Raw genomic sequence first — 13,688 nt, 5'->3', positions numbered from 1 at the left:
AACTATAAATGTAAACCTTGGAATGTAGCCTCCCACATATCTGCTCATAGCTATTAATAGATACAGGAAACACAATGTGCTGGAACAACCTAAATGGCAAAACTCCACAGTGCATTTTCAGCATCAATTGTAGCACTTGTGACTCATTTGTATTTTTAAGGCAAAATCACAATTACTAATGAAGCAGATGTGAGAATATGAGTAGAGCAATTGTTTAAGGCTCTAAATATTCTGAGTTTGTTAGCACTGCTACACTTTGTGCCTTGGGAGATGGGCCTCTTCAACAGGTTCGCAGGTCGCGCAGAAGCGTGCAGAGTGGCCATTGTGCTTTGTCATTTCACAGGTGACTCACATCACTACACTCGAGCATGCTGGAGGCAGAGCACTCTGAGATGCTTGCAGCATTCAAAATGCATGATTTTCAGCCTAGTGCAAACAAATCGCTTTAAAAGATCAGTTTAATCTATTTCGAGCTGTTATTATGAGCTGGGAGAGTTGTTCAGATAAAGAGACTGAAGCAGGGTTAACATCAGTGCTGTGGACAACACTTCACATACTTTACCCAGTGTGAGAGCTGTCAACTTATTATTTGTTTTTACAATATAGTGTGCATATGATTTACAATGCAAACCACTAAAATTGTGGTCAGGGGGTGAAATACCAAAAGCCAATCTGCCTCAAATTTCCCAATGACATAAAGTAGTGTATTTAAAAAGCATCTCAATGGAAATTTCGGTCATAAAAATCTTCAGTACCATTGTTGTTTGTGTTCTAAGTAGGAGGACGTAAGGCTGCTTCAATCTCTGAGTCGCTGTCATCTGATTCCTGCCAGAAAGCTTCAGAGATAGAAAATGTAAGAAAACATCATTAGAGCAGAGCATTACCACCATGCTTTGAATGTAGCTGAAGAATACACAAAACTCACGTTGAACATAATTCAAGTCTGAGCAGTTTTACAGTATAAGATAAATAAAATATCCTCTGCACTCAAATCCTTCCTTTGATGTGATCGCAGCTGTAAAAACTCACAAATGCCATAATGTTTATCTGACGGCTAACCGCTTCCGTCAAAAAAGTTCCCTCCTGGTATTATTTAGAGCACTTAATAAAATCCCCTAAATGTCATTTTTATATTTTATTTTAAAAAAAAAGTAGAGGCTGATTATTCCCTCCAACAGGACAGGTTTTTGTTGTTTATTAGTGGAATAGGTGGCTTTAAAAGAAGCTTTCAATAACACAGACTTGGCTTCAAGGTCATTTTTTTTTTCATTTACACATCCTCAAAAGGCACAGCTGCAATCACAGAAAATTTTAATCAAACAGTTGAACATTTTGTGAAGCCGAAATTTTACAATGATTTCAAACATGTTAACACATGGCCCTCTTTATGGTGATCTGTTTGGTATAATTAACCTGTGCACCCAATGGAAATGACTTGTCTATGTCTATACTCACCTTTTGATTGTAGAGCAGAATAAGCTTTTGAGGTCCTAATCCTGAAAAACACAAAGACAGTCGGTAGCCTTGTAAAGTTAGGTTCTCTTTGAGAAGAAACTTTTCCACACTTAAAACTGCCACAAAAGACTTAATGTTGTGCATACTGCACACCTAAAACCAAATACTCTGAGAGAAATAAAGCATTTTAGAAATCATTCATTGCTAAGGGTTAATGCAACAAACACAAAACAACCAAAGTAACAATAACGAGAATCTTTAAGAATTAAAAAAATTAAATGACTTCACCCATTTCATTCAGGCAGGTTAGATTTGCTAGCTACAAACAGTGGAGTAGAGGGAACTTCCTTGACTCCAATTTTAATTGTGCCGAAAGACTTCCAGAAGGCCTTCTTTATTCAAAAATAGTCCAAAGACAGGGTTGCCAGGTTCCCATAGCTCTGGTGATATCGCTATGTAAATGTGTGACCTCGGAAAAGGCTTTGATCTACCTCAATGCATATGCAATAAGGCCCCCCGCTCCACTTGTAAAGGCCTCCTCTTTAATTTACATCATCACAAAGCCTATTCAAAACCCCACAATATATCCTCATCATCTCCCAGGTTAGCATACATATCCATATGGCTTATCTGTTCGTCCGCATCAGAGCTGTGTTGACACTTTTCTTGAAAAGAGTAAGAAACAATGATAGAGTTTAACACAGATGAGCTCAGGCGAAAAGCAGTCGTGCATTTTTTTTCTTCCATCTGCATCAATTCAAACCCATGACCTCTTTGATTGTCACCCTCTCAATCACTCTCATCTCCTCATCTCTCCCTCAGTTAAATCTTGGCACATGTGACTGTACATTGAGTGTAAGGACCAAATTACTTTGGCTCTGTTCCAGCTGATGCCTTCTAAACTATATATCACTGCTTTGCACCACTTGAGACAGAAAGAGAGAAAATATGCACCCCAATTTCTTTACTGGAAGTAGATTACTTAGTGCTGTAAACAATATCCCACAGAGCCAGAATAATCATTAGAATATAACCCACAGGTATCAAACTACGGTCCTCGAGGCCGCTATCTGGCAGGTTTTTGTTGTTTCCCTGCTCCAACATAACAGACTGAAAATCATAGGTCATTGGGAAGAAATTGACAAGAAGCTGGTGGATCCATTCAATTTGAATCAGGTGTGCTGGAGCAGGGAAAAAACAAAAACCTGCAGGATAGCGGCTTTTGAGGACCGGAATTTGACACCACTGATATAATCCTTAAATTGGTATGCTGACAGGACTTCATACAAGACATGTGAAAGCTTACTGCAGCTGCAGCTGTTCACAAAACATACCAGACCTCTGGCATTTGACTTACAAGAAAATGAAAGCAGAGAATTATTTTAAAAAACAGAAACAAGAGAACAATTAGGACACAAGAACAGCTGATAAGTCTGCGTTTGGGCTGAAAGCCAGTGCATTTAGTTAATAATAATTTTAATTTCGTTAATAATGAGGGTTTTGTTTACCTAAAGATACCCTGTCTTGCAAAAACACATAATGAATGTGAATGCAATGCAAAAGATAAATAATACTGATGTTATTTATCTTTAAATAACTCACAGTATGTTGGCAGAGTGATAATATTCATACAAACCCTATATTAAAAAGAGAAAAAGAAATTGACATTATATCCACTTTCAGTTTTTCTCCTGAACAAAATCTATGTGCAGGATAGCAGATCTCAACTAGATCATGCAGTAGCTAAAGTGCAGCAATAATTTATTCAGTTAATTCCTGTCCTTGCCTCAATAATAGGTGTTTTGGAGAGCAAATTGGCCATTTCTTTTCATGAACTTCCCCCATGAGGTGGGAATGGTCTATCTGTCAGCTGTTCCACTTCAGTGAGGTAGGGGACTGATTTCAAGACAGAGCTATTACCAGAGAGCCCAGCCTGGCTCTGACCTCACCAATCTAATATTCAGTTTCCATAAACATTTATGCTGGTTCGTCTTCTGCTGAGTTTCCCTTAATTGTGACAATGGTGCAAATATGTAAGACTGGGCCACCTTGAATGTTTCAAGCTCTGTCAGACAGAGGTGAATGTAATGTGTAAAATGAGGCAAATTACAGTTATTGTAATGTTCCTTTTTCTGTGCTCAGTCTATTTGCCTTTTCTGGCCTTTGCAATTGTTTCATATTGTTGTTTATCTCAGGTTTTAACCATTTTTGTGTCCGAGTTGACAATAATCTTTCAGATTGTGTGAACTCAGCACACTTTACACAGACCTTGGCAGAAAACACAGGCATTACTATTGTTGTCTGTCTGGCACAAGCATATCTGTCTTGCTTTATTTAGTAATCTATAGTATCTGTAACATACTATGCCTACAAGTTTATGATGAATCCAGATTAGGAAAAGGCATTTTAGGTGATTTTTGAAGTTGAGTAATCAGGACTTTCAAAATCAATTAGTCAATTGGTAGTGACATCATCAATAATGAAATGAAAAAATACTATCTCCAAAGGGAAATTGTAAAATATGTGTGAGCTTTTATTTGAATATTGTGCATTCTGCTGACAAGAGTTTTTTTTTTTTACTTTCTTGTATTTTTAACATTATGTGGGCTCTAGTGTCCTTTTTTGTACAATAGGTAGATAAGAAAGTGGGTCAGGAAGACGCCAGGATTAAAGTTGGGCTGGCTGTGTTTATGAGGAGGCTGCTGTGCTAGGTGAACTAAACACGGTGCCCACAGGAGCATTCAGCAAGTTATTTTTCTCATCTTTCCATCAGGTCTTTATGCTCCTAAAGTGTAACATTTCTTTGATAGCTTAGTTACTGTGGTGCGCTGTTGTGTTGCCTCTACTATCAGTGAAAATGCAGACAGAAACAACTGTTAAATTTTCCTGCTTCTGCCTCCAAACTGGGTTGGGAGGCAGAGATGAGGTGATTCCTTGTGGGCTGCAGCTGAAGCTAGCTTCAGGGTTAGCTCCCTTCATTTTACCCAGCACTGATGTAGCAGACTCAGGACTTCTGTAACTATAGGAAATGTGTGGTGTTTATTGCTAAAGCTTGTAGCAAAAACATTCACAGCTAAACAGGCAGTTTCTCACAGTTAACTATCTCTGCTACCACGTCAACCCTGCTCTGACTCAGACCTGCCTGTGCATCTTTCTCTCTCCCTTTCTAGCACAACCTTTAAGGGGGCACGCCGTTCTTTTAACAGCGCTGTAAACAGCACCAGGTCTCTGTGCAATGACAGATAACTCTTATCCAAACATTAATCAGTCGACTTTAAGAAGGAAAAAAAACAAAAAAAAAACCTTGACATCGACATTGTGCGCCATTTTGACTAATCAATTAGTTGTGCATATCCCTAATCCAGATGTAGTGGATTACTAAAGGATTTAAGTATGGATAAATATTTTTGTGTGCTACATAACACATTTTCACGTGCTAGATTTGATAAAGCAGAGAATGATAACATACAGACTGCAATAGCCCACTTTAACTACTTTCACTTCAAAGCGCTAACTAACTACAGGGCCTGAAATTCACTGCAGGATTGGGGGAACGAGCAAAATATAACTAATTCCCCTAAACCTAGCTCTTTTAATGCAGGAAATTCCCGCATACAGCGGTGTGATAATAATATGCTGTAAACGTTTGCACTGAAGCCAAGAGGGCTCCGGCTACATTCTCCTTCTCTCTCTCTCAAGGCTCATTTATGCTCCTTTTTGTACGTAAATTGCAACGTCTGTTTCAAATGCTGTCATGTCGCTTTTCTCATACTTCCATGCATGTTTTGCATTGCCATGGTTGTTAAGTCAATTCCTCCACTAGTGGGAAGAGCTAACTTCAGAGTTCACTCCCACAAGCCAACATCAGTTTCAGACACCGTAAAAGTGCAACAACCCGTTGTCCCCTGCCTATGTCCCATCCATCTTTGTTTGTCTGCACTCCTGGGAAAAGAAGGCTAAAGGGTGATCTCGAAAAGTTTGAAAGACAACAGCAAGCAAAAAAGAGAGGAGTACAAATTACATTAAAGTTTTTAAAAATGATCTTGTCAATTTGTTTAATTCTTGAACAAATATTATTGTTCATTCAACAAGAACTACAAAAACATTCATGTGTGACCAGGAGGACAGTCTAAATAATAATACTAAGTCATGTTTTATGTGAAGCAGCAAAGAACAAAACATTTTCGAGTTTCTCACCGGGTAAATGCGACCACGGTTAAACTGGTTGGATATTAGAGAACTTCAACCTCCACCACGGATCACCATGGTGATGAGTTTTCAGTGTTAATAAAAAGTTGAACATGTATTTTCCTTTGTGGTCTCAATAAACGAAACAGTCTTCAAATAGCAATGGTTTCTGACAATTAAAGGTCCCATATTATGCAAAATTCACTTTTTAATGGTTTTGGAACAGTCATACTGGTCCCCCCCGCATGTGTAGGAGACCCGTAAGTGTGAAACTCTTTCAGGCGCTCTCTCTCCCCCCTGCTCCACCTCTAGGGAAGTAAGCGCTGAATTGAGCAAGTTTGAAAGCGTGTACGTTATGACGTCATAAGGGACAATAACCACTCCCCACAGAGCGATGGACCCGCTTACCGGCTCTCAAAGCCCGCCCTCTAAAAATCACCTAGCGCCCAGTGTTTTTCCCTCTTCGGCAACCCTCGTTAGCGGACATGGCTAAGCGACAGAAGCACTGTTCTGTTTGTGGCTGCATAAATGAACACGAAAACGTTTTTTTACTTCCATCCACTGAACCCACGAGGACTGAGTGGATTAATTTTATTTTTGGAGGAAATGTACCCGGAAAACTTCCAAAGGTTTTGCATGTCTGTGGCCAGCATTTCAAAGAGGACTGTTTCCACAACATGGGGGCATGTAAAGCAGGCTTCGCCAACCGTTTGAAGCTGAAGCCAGGTTCAATACCAACTGTCCGTGACACAGCTGGAGAGGTAAGAGCTGGCAGTTATTTTATCGTTTCGGCCTTATTAGTCTGATAGCTTGAAAATATATTAGCACTGTTGTAAATGTAGCCAAGTCACTGTTTCTACTGTTTGTATCCGGTGCCATTGTGCATCAGATTGATGAGCGTAGCTAGCTGTGTTCTCCGTGCGTCACGGTTTGGGTCGGTAATGGGGGCTTCAGGAATGGGTTCCGGTGTTCCGGCGTTTGTTTATCCTTCACTACGCTGTAATCAGCGTCTAGTTACCGCTAAGGCCTAACCTGTCAATCACCTCATGACGGGCGATGCGATGGGCGGAGCCAACAGCTGAGCTGCTCCACCAGGGTTCCGCCCACCATAAACGGCACATTTCTGAAGCTGCTAAAAAGAGGGAGGTGAAGAGAAGCCGCTGCACTTAAACTGAGGGTCGATTTGTCCATACCATGGCGGAAATATTTCATTTAGATATTAATGAATGGTCTCAGATTGGGAATAAAGTGTATAATATGGGACCTTTAATAATAACGTTCATTTCTAAATATATCACCAGGACATCCCTCATTTTTCCATTGTGTTAACATTATCTGCATCTGCTGTTGTTTTACTCGGCTTTTTGATGAAGACAAAATACTTTGTCTGGGGCACTTTCCAAGTTCAAGTTTCAAGTTTATTAGTCATATACAGGTAGCAATGAAACATCACTACCGGCAATTAAATTTTTTAACTTAGAGCCCCCTCAAAATTGCACTTAAGAAACAAAAATAAATAAATAAATATTGCACATAAATTAAGCATCAATACAAGCAAAACTAAAAACTATATAAGTAAGAATAAAACTATATAGTAAGAATAAAACTATATAAGGAAACAAACAAAAAGCTGAAGGTGTGATACCCATCCTACCACGAAATACTTATAAGCCTCTAACCTGACTTGTAGACTAGACTTAGACTTAACTTTATTAATCCCTTGGGATGACTCCCTCAGGGAATTCAAAGAAATTCAAATTTTATGCATTAAATTCTGCCCCTAGTATGTCATAGTAAGGTAAATCAGGTAGCAATATCTCCATCAGTTGGATGTTTTGAAGTTTTTTAAAACCAGGAATTTGGAAAACCATATAGATTTTGAGCACCAACAAGTGCACTTTCTTCTGCAATATATTGCTGTCTGACCTGACCACATAAGTGCTAAACTGGTTAGGAAAGTGTTAAGCCCGCTAGCGCCATCCCTGATAAAAAACACTTAATAATCACAATAGCAGGAGCGGGTCCCAGCTAGCCTTTTGCCACCAAACGTGGCAACATAAACAGTGTGACGTCAGTGAGAATGGTCCATACCTAATCTGCTTCGACACGGGTCAAATATTGAATTATTAAACCCAAATTAAAGTCAAAATTTATTTTTGCCCTGCCCTGGTTCTCTGTCCTGGAGCCAGGACTGTATAAACCATTGACCTGTTGGGCAGCCATCTTTACTGGGTGAAGCTAGGGTTTCCCCCAACTTTCCGAGTCAGATATCTAACTTCAAGGGGCGTTCGCATTGTATTTCTGACTGGAAACTTGGAAAATCCCACTTCTGACTACTAATCGATATGCTCTGAGTTACCTCGGCTATCGCAGAGACGTTCCCGCTTGTTAACAAAATGTTGTCATTGGATTTCCCGCCAGTAAAACGATCCATTCACAGACTGCTAGTTTAAATGCAAATGTAACCTAACATCATCTGAAGGGGAAAACCTCAGAAAGAAAGGTCAGCCCTAGTAGTGGTGCTGGTGAAGTTGTAGCACCAGTGCCGATAACGTTGCCAAGGAGCCCAAAGAAAAGTTTCAGTAACTGGCTCAGAATATATCCGTGGCTTGAACATAACAGTGGTGACAGAAATTTAAAGTATGGTGTTATGCCGTTTCAATGGCGTTTCTAACAAAGCAGCTGTATAGGAAACAAAGGCACATTTGCAGTGTGAAGAGGAAATGAACAGGTTTCTTATACCTGCGTGCCTTTAGGACACAAAACTACCGAGCCCGTCGACAGAAAAAAATAAATAAAATAGTTAGCCCGTGGTCATGCATAAATAACGTGTAAGATATAATTAACTTGTGTAATTATTGTTTAATTTGGTTGTACTTTAATGTTGAGAGTAATTAAGTAACTGAGCTTACTGAGTTGTTGATTCATTAGTAATCGTGCCCACAATCTAAGAAATGCAATTTTTTCTCATCTGGTTAAGTTTATGGAAGAAATGAAGTATCCTAGAAATTTAATAAAATAAAAAAAAAAAAAAGGTCTGCCAGAAACTACAAATTATTACAGGTACACTTGTGAAAGATGTTGACAAAGCTGAGCTGTCCTGTGCTGTCCTTAATAATGGATGAATCCATTCGTATGTAACACCAAGTAACTCATTAAGATACACAGAAGATATAAAATAAAACTAAACTGTTAAGGAACTCCTAAAAACATGTGAAAATGGATTCAGCACAAAAGAAATTAAGAAATTTACTGAATAACAGAAACCTCACCAGTCTGACACTCATTTTAGAGCTTGACCCCCCCCTATGTGAGTAGGACACAGCACGACCCGTAGTTAAACTCACAGGTAATATCGCCCCCCTAACATTTTATCTGTGCGCCAACAAAACATTTCCATGAACCTAAGGACAAAAAAAGCTTCAAATGTATAAGCCCAGGTCAAGCTTCTTGGAATCACTGAAGATATATTTCATGTTTAACTGTGGATCCCATTAGAGAACAGAAGGACAGTCGGAGAAAATAATGCTTACCAAGCATTTAAAACTGCCTTGCTGATAGCTACAAAACTGCTTTTATTTACTCTGGATTTTTTTAGGCTCCTGCCACCCACACACAAATGCTAATAGCACAATAGCACTTTTGCTCGGCTCTGCTTGTCTAAAGGTACAGGGAGACCCATCACCTCATCATTCCCATCAACTCCTACTCCCATCCCAGCTATGACCCTGCAGAAACATTGTTTAGGCTCCGTTTAGGTGTACTCTAACAGGCCTGAATGGTAGCAGGATATAGCCCTCAGTAGGGGGCAAACAGTGAGAGGCAAGTGTGAGTGCACCAAGAGTGGGCGCTCTCTAACATGTGAGTGCTCTCTGCTGGTAGTGAATAAGTACTGCAGCTCAAAGGAAGAGGTATTTGGGCCACTGATTTCAATGCTCTCCTCCTGACTGGTGGCAGTCTAGTTAAGACCGTCAGTGAAGCCAGGATGGTTTAAGGATGGATCATTCATCCCGTGACACTTTTTTTTCTTTAGTGCATCCCAGGTCAGACAGGGGGAAGTTAACATCTGCTTTCAATAAAATTATCAAAAATATTATATAGACAAGTATAAAGCTAAATCAGTTTAGTGGATTACGCATTTTAAAAACCCAGTGTAGGACAGTGACCTCCACTGGTTTGTCTCTAAAATTTTCTTTCCTCTACTGTCAATTGTAAACTGTGTTATTTGTTTTAATCTGACCAAACTGGAGCTGTATTAAACCTATGATCTTGTCAAAAAAAGCAAAGGATAACAAACTTGTTGGCTGTTTAATAACGTTTGTTTTTTCCCCTAAAACAAATAGTCAGGGGCTGAGAAAAAACGCTACAAATGACTCCCACTAATAACTATTACGTTTGCTGTTTACAAGGATCCCTTAACATGTTGGATATTATAACAGATACTTGTCCATTACTGGCTCTGTTTTCCTCTATCTTCTCTCTTTCTTATATTTCTTCCACTTTACTGCCCTCTCTCAGCTTATGTACCTCTCACCCCTCCATCTCTCCTCCCAGTGAATCGTCAGAGATTCACATACATGGCCTTCCCAAGAGGGAGGTGGAGGGAGGGGTTTAGAGTGAGATGGAAAGAGCTTCTGATTTTGAAACTGAATGATTTGAGGGTGAATGCTTGTGCACATCCTGTTGTCCAAAGCAAAGCCGAAAACCACAAACTGTTAAGTCAAGGTTTTTGTCAAGCAGGTATGTCAATCATCACCCTGTCTCACAGATGCAGATTCTGCTTTGTGCACCTGTGCACATTTTAGCATATTTTTAGGAAGGAAAAAAAGAGGTGGGATAAAAAGGTAGGTTAAAAACCCCAAAATGAAAAATAAGAAAAGAAGTGGCATCTGAAATGCCTGTAGCAGAGAGAGGGACAATGATTCTTTGCACGAGAGGAAGCAGTGGCATGCACTCGCATACAAAGGGGAACAAGTGGTCTTTACATGGAGTGCAGCTGCTTATTAAGACTCACTCCTTCGTGCATTATTCCTTTCATCCCCACTCAACCACAAAGTGATTTTACTTTGCCTCTCACAAAGACTGCAAAAGATTTTTAATGGACAAATCCTTAATAAATGTTGCAGATCAGTCACTTCCCCATGAGTTACAATACAATAAACAGAATATACCATAAAAGTATCTGACAAACCCTGTGTGGGAGAGAGCAAGGAAGAGGGGGAAAAGAATATGAAAGACCCCCAGTTCTCTCAAACTCCATAATAGTGAAATGAGCACATATAAATGTGTTAAGAGTATCTCTTTGCATCTTATAAAGACTCCATGTATTTAATCTGTAAAGCTTATTAAGGCCATAGTCATTGCTATGCAAAGCAGCACCCAGTGCTTTTCTCTCGCTTTTCAGCCGGGAGCAGTGTTTGGCCAATAGGACTGGCCCCCCGCCTCTCATTCTGCATTCATAACATGCAACATTTGCACAATGTATCTCTCAAAGGCCCTGAATAGAAGGCCTTAATACTCATGTAAACAACTGCAAACCAATTACTTAATGAATCGAGCCCACACATAATGAGGAGCTTTACAAAGGGCTATAAATGCATTTTTTGCACCAAAGCCTCTGCTTTAAACTACAATCCCTCTGCTGTAGTCTAGGCTTAACAGGCAAATCATAATTATTGTTTAAGACAACAGAGAGGAAGCCATTTTTGTATTTTGAGTCTGGCTCCATCCTCTTTTTGAAGTCACTCATCAGCTCGCTGACAAAATAAAGCAAATAATTAACAAGTAGGATGGAGAGGAGGGAGAGGAAAACACAGGAAGACAGAAAGTGGGGGAGAGGGATGGAGAAATGGCAAGAGAGCCAGAGAGAGTGAGACGCAAAGAGAAAGGAGAGAAACAGTGCACGAGCATGCTCCAGTGTTGTGCTTCTGCTCAAGTACAGAGCTTCCAGACCACTTGTGGAAGCAGTAAACCACAAAAAATGACTGTGGTAGGTAAAATGCTAAAATCTAAACACAGGAAAAACCAAATAATAACAGGGGGAAAATAGTATGACCAGAAAGAAAATTATGAGGCCAACTATAAGCTCACATTGTCGATTCCTTCCCAACTCCGATGAGTTCAGATGGTCAGGCATGAATAAATACCCTTTGGTCAAGTTTTAAGGAGATATACTGTACACCTTGTCTCTCATCAATGCACTGTGTGCATCTGTCAAATTTTTTGTTCTGAAAATCTTGTTAAATCACATATATTGTGGGCTTCCCATGCACATTAATGACAGGGAGACAGGCACCACCTGATAAGGTCTGGGTCCAAAATTGGCTCATGTTTATTAAAGAGGCTGGACTAATAGGCAGACTGAGACAGAGTGCCTGTTTGCCAGACCAGGGAGATACAGACTTCAGTCCTTGTGTCAGCGTGGTGCCCAGTAATCACATGAAATCAGAGAAGATTATTCCTCATAACGTTTATCCAGCCATTACTACAGCCCAAATGGGTTCGCAGTGAAGAGCTGCTGAGGACATGAAATGCAATTGCAGATTTGATGAAGTTGTGTTGATATTTAAATGCAACCATGATGGTGTAAGCTTCCACCACCAAGCTATTTATCATTAGATGTTCTTTCCATTTCCACTCATAGCTCTGATTTGAACAACCTAAATAATGTTTCAAGGGTGACAAATGAAAGGGCATTTGCCCTTGTCAGCACTTGAGTCTCATTCCTCTGAAACTGTTGTCAGCGATTCTCTTCTTGACATGATCTGTTTGCTTTCTGACAACAAGCTTGAAAACAGTCAGATTATGGCTTCAATTTATTTTTGTGGGAGCTGATTTGCTTTTGAATTCTAAAACCTGGTTGAACCCAGCTAACAGTGAGTAAGAGGGGCTTTAGGGGCCTTTTGTCTTTGTAAGCGAGTTAATGGGTGGCGCCCCCTTGATCTTATGGAAATGAACAGGGAATTATGAGAGCCGCCATGCAAATGTACATCAACCACTTTTTGGTGTCTGGTGGCCCATTTCCTGTGGACCGTTGAATAATAACAATGTTCTTACCGAGGGTAAGGGTCTTGATGTGAGGAGCATTTGGCCCTCCCCAGGTCCTCTTCATGGCCATGATTTATTCCTTAAAAGAGCAAACAGGGCAAGATAAAGCCATTTGATTTCTTGATTGATCTCATCACAAGCTAATTTACCATGCATATTTACACTGAAACTTATGGGAAGCTCTGGAAGAGCTGGTCATGGGTTTCCTTGATATGCACACATCATCACAAAAGAAGACTGATATTTATGTTAAACAAAATACAATCAAATAAACAACTTCCCATCATAAAAAATACATCTGAGGTAGCAGTGTACAATTGCTGAGAGGAGCTCCGAATTTAATCATGAACCAAAAACAATTAAGAAAACTTGTATTAATATTTTAGGGCTTTGGCTTTTATATAATAATAATAATAATAATAATGGATTAGATTTATATAGCGCTTTTCAAGGCACCCAAAGCGCTTTACATTGTGTGAATCCATTATTCATCCACTCCTCACTCATACCTGGTGATGGTAAGCTACGTGTGTAGCCACAGCTGCCCTGGGGCAAGCTGACGGAAACGTGGCTGCCAGTCTGCGCCTACGGCCTCTCCGACCATCACCGAACATTCATCCACACATTCATACACCAGCGATGCCAACACATATATTCTTATTTCCCCTATGTGCTGTATGGACATTGCACTATTAGTTGCCCCTGATCAATCTTTAGTGGAATAGACCACATCTCTTACCTGAAAACACACTCTTCTCCTCCTCCTCTTCAGAACTCTGCAGCCTTTCCTGCATGGCTGACTGTTTAAGTAACTGATATGCTTTTGTCTCTGTTCAGGGACACACATAAACATACGCACAAGCATCAACATACACACACACACACACACAAAGTCACAGTCAAATATTTGCACAAAACCCAGGTTTCGGAGACAACACGCATCAGTAGCTGTTTTTTCCTCTCACTGCTGAACAAAGTGGGCAAAAACACTGCTCACT

General features: G+C 40.0%; 1 protein-coding gene across 1 annotated transcript in view; it reads right to left on the bottom strand.

Annotated features, from left to right (window-relative positions):
• Window positions 1-523: 523 nt before the first annotated feature.
• Window positions 524-13,688, bottom strand: part of kiz (kizuna centrosomal protein) — a 26,361-nt gene continuing 13,196 nt past the window's right edge. Inside the window, 4 exon segments of the mRNA XM_041972039.1 lie at window positions 524-836; window positions 1,456-1,496; window positions 12,700-12,769; window positions 13,430-13,519. Of these exon segments, the coding sequence (XP_041827973.1) occupies window positions 772-836; window positions 1,456-1,496; window positions 12,700-12,769; window positions 13,430-13,519 (266 nt within the window). The 3' untranslated portion in view covers window positions 524-771.

This window comes from Melanotaenia boesemani, chromosome 20 (assembly GCF_017639745.1).
Source record: "Melanotaenia boesemani isolate fMelBoe1 chromosome 20, fMelBoe1.pri, whole genome shotgun sequence".
NCBI lineage: Eukaryota > Metazoa > Chordata > Actinopteri > Atheriniformes > Melanotaeniidae > Melanotaenia > Melanotaenia boesemani.
Note: the sequence above shows the minus strand (reverse complement) of the source record. Positions and strands in the feature narration are given on the sequence as shown.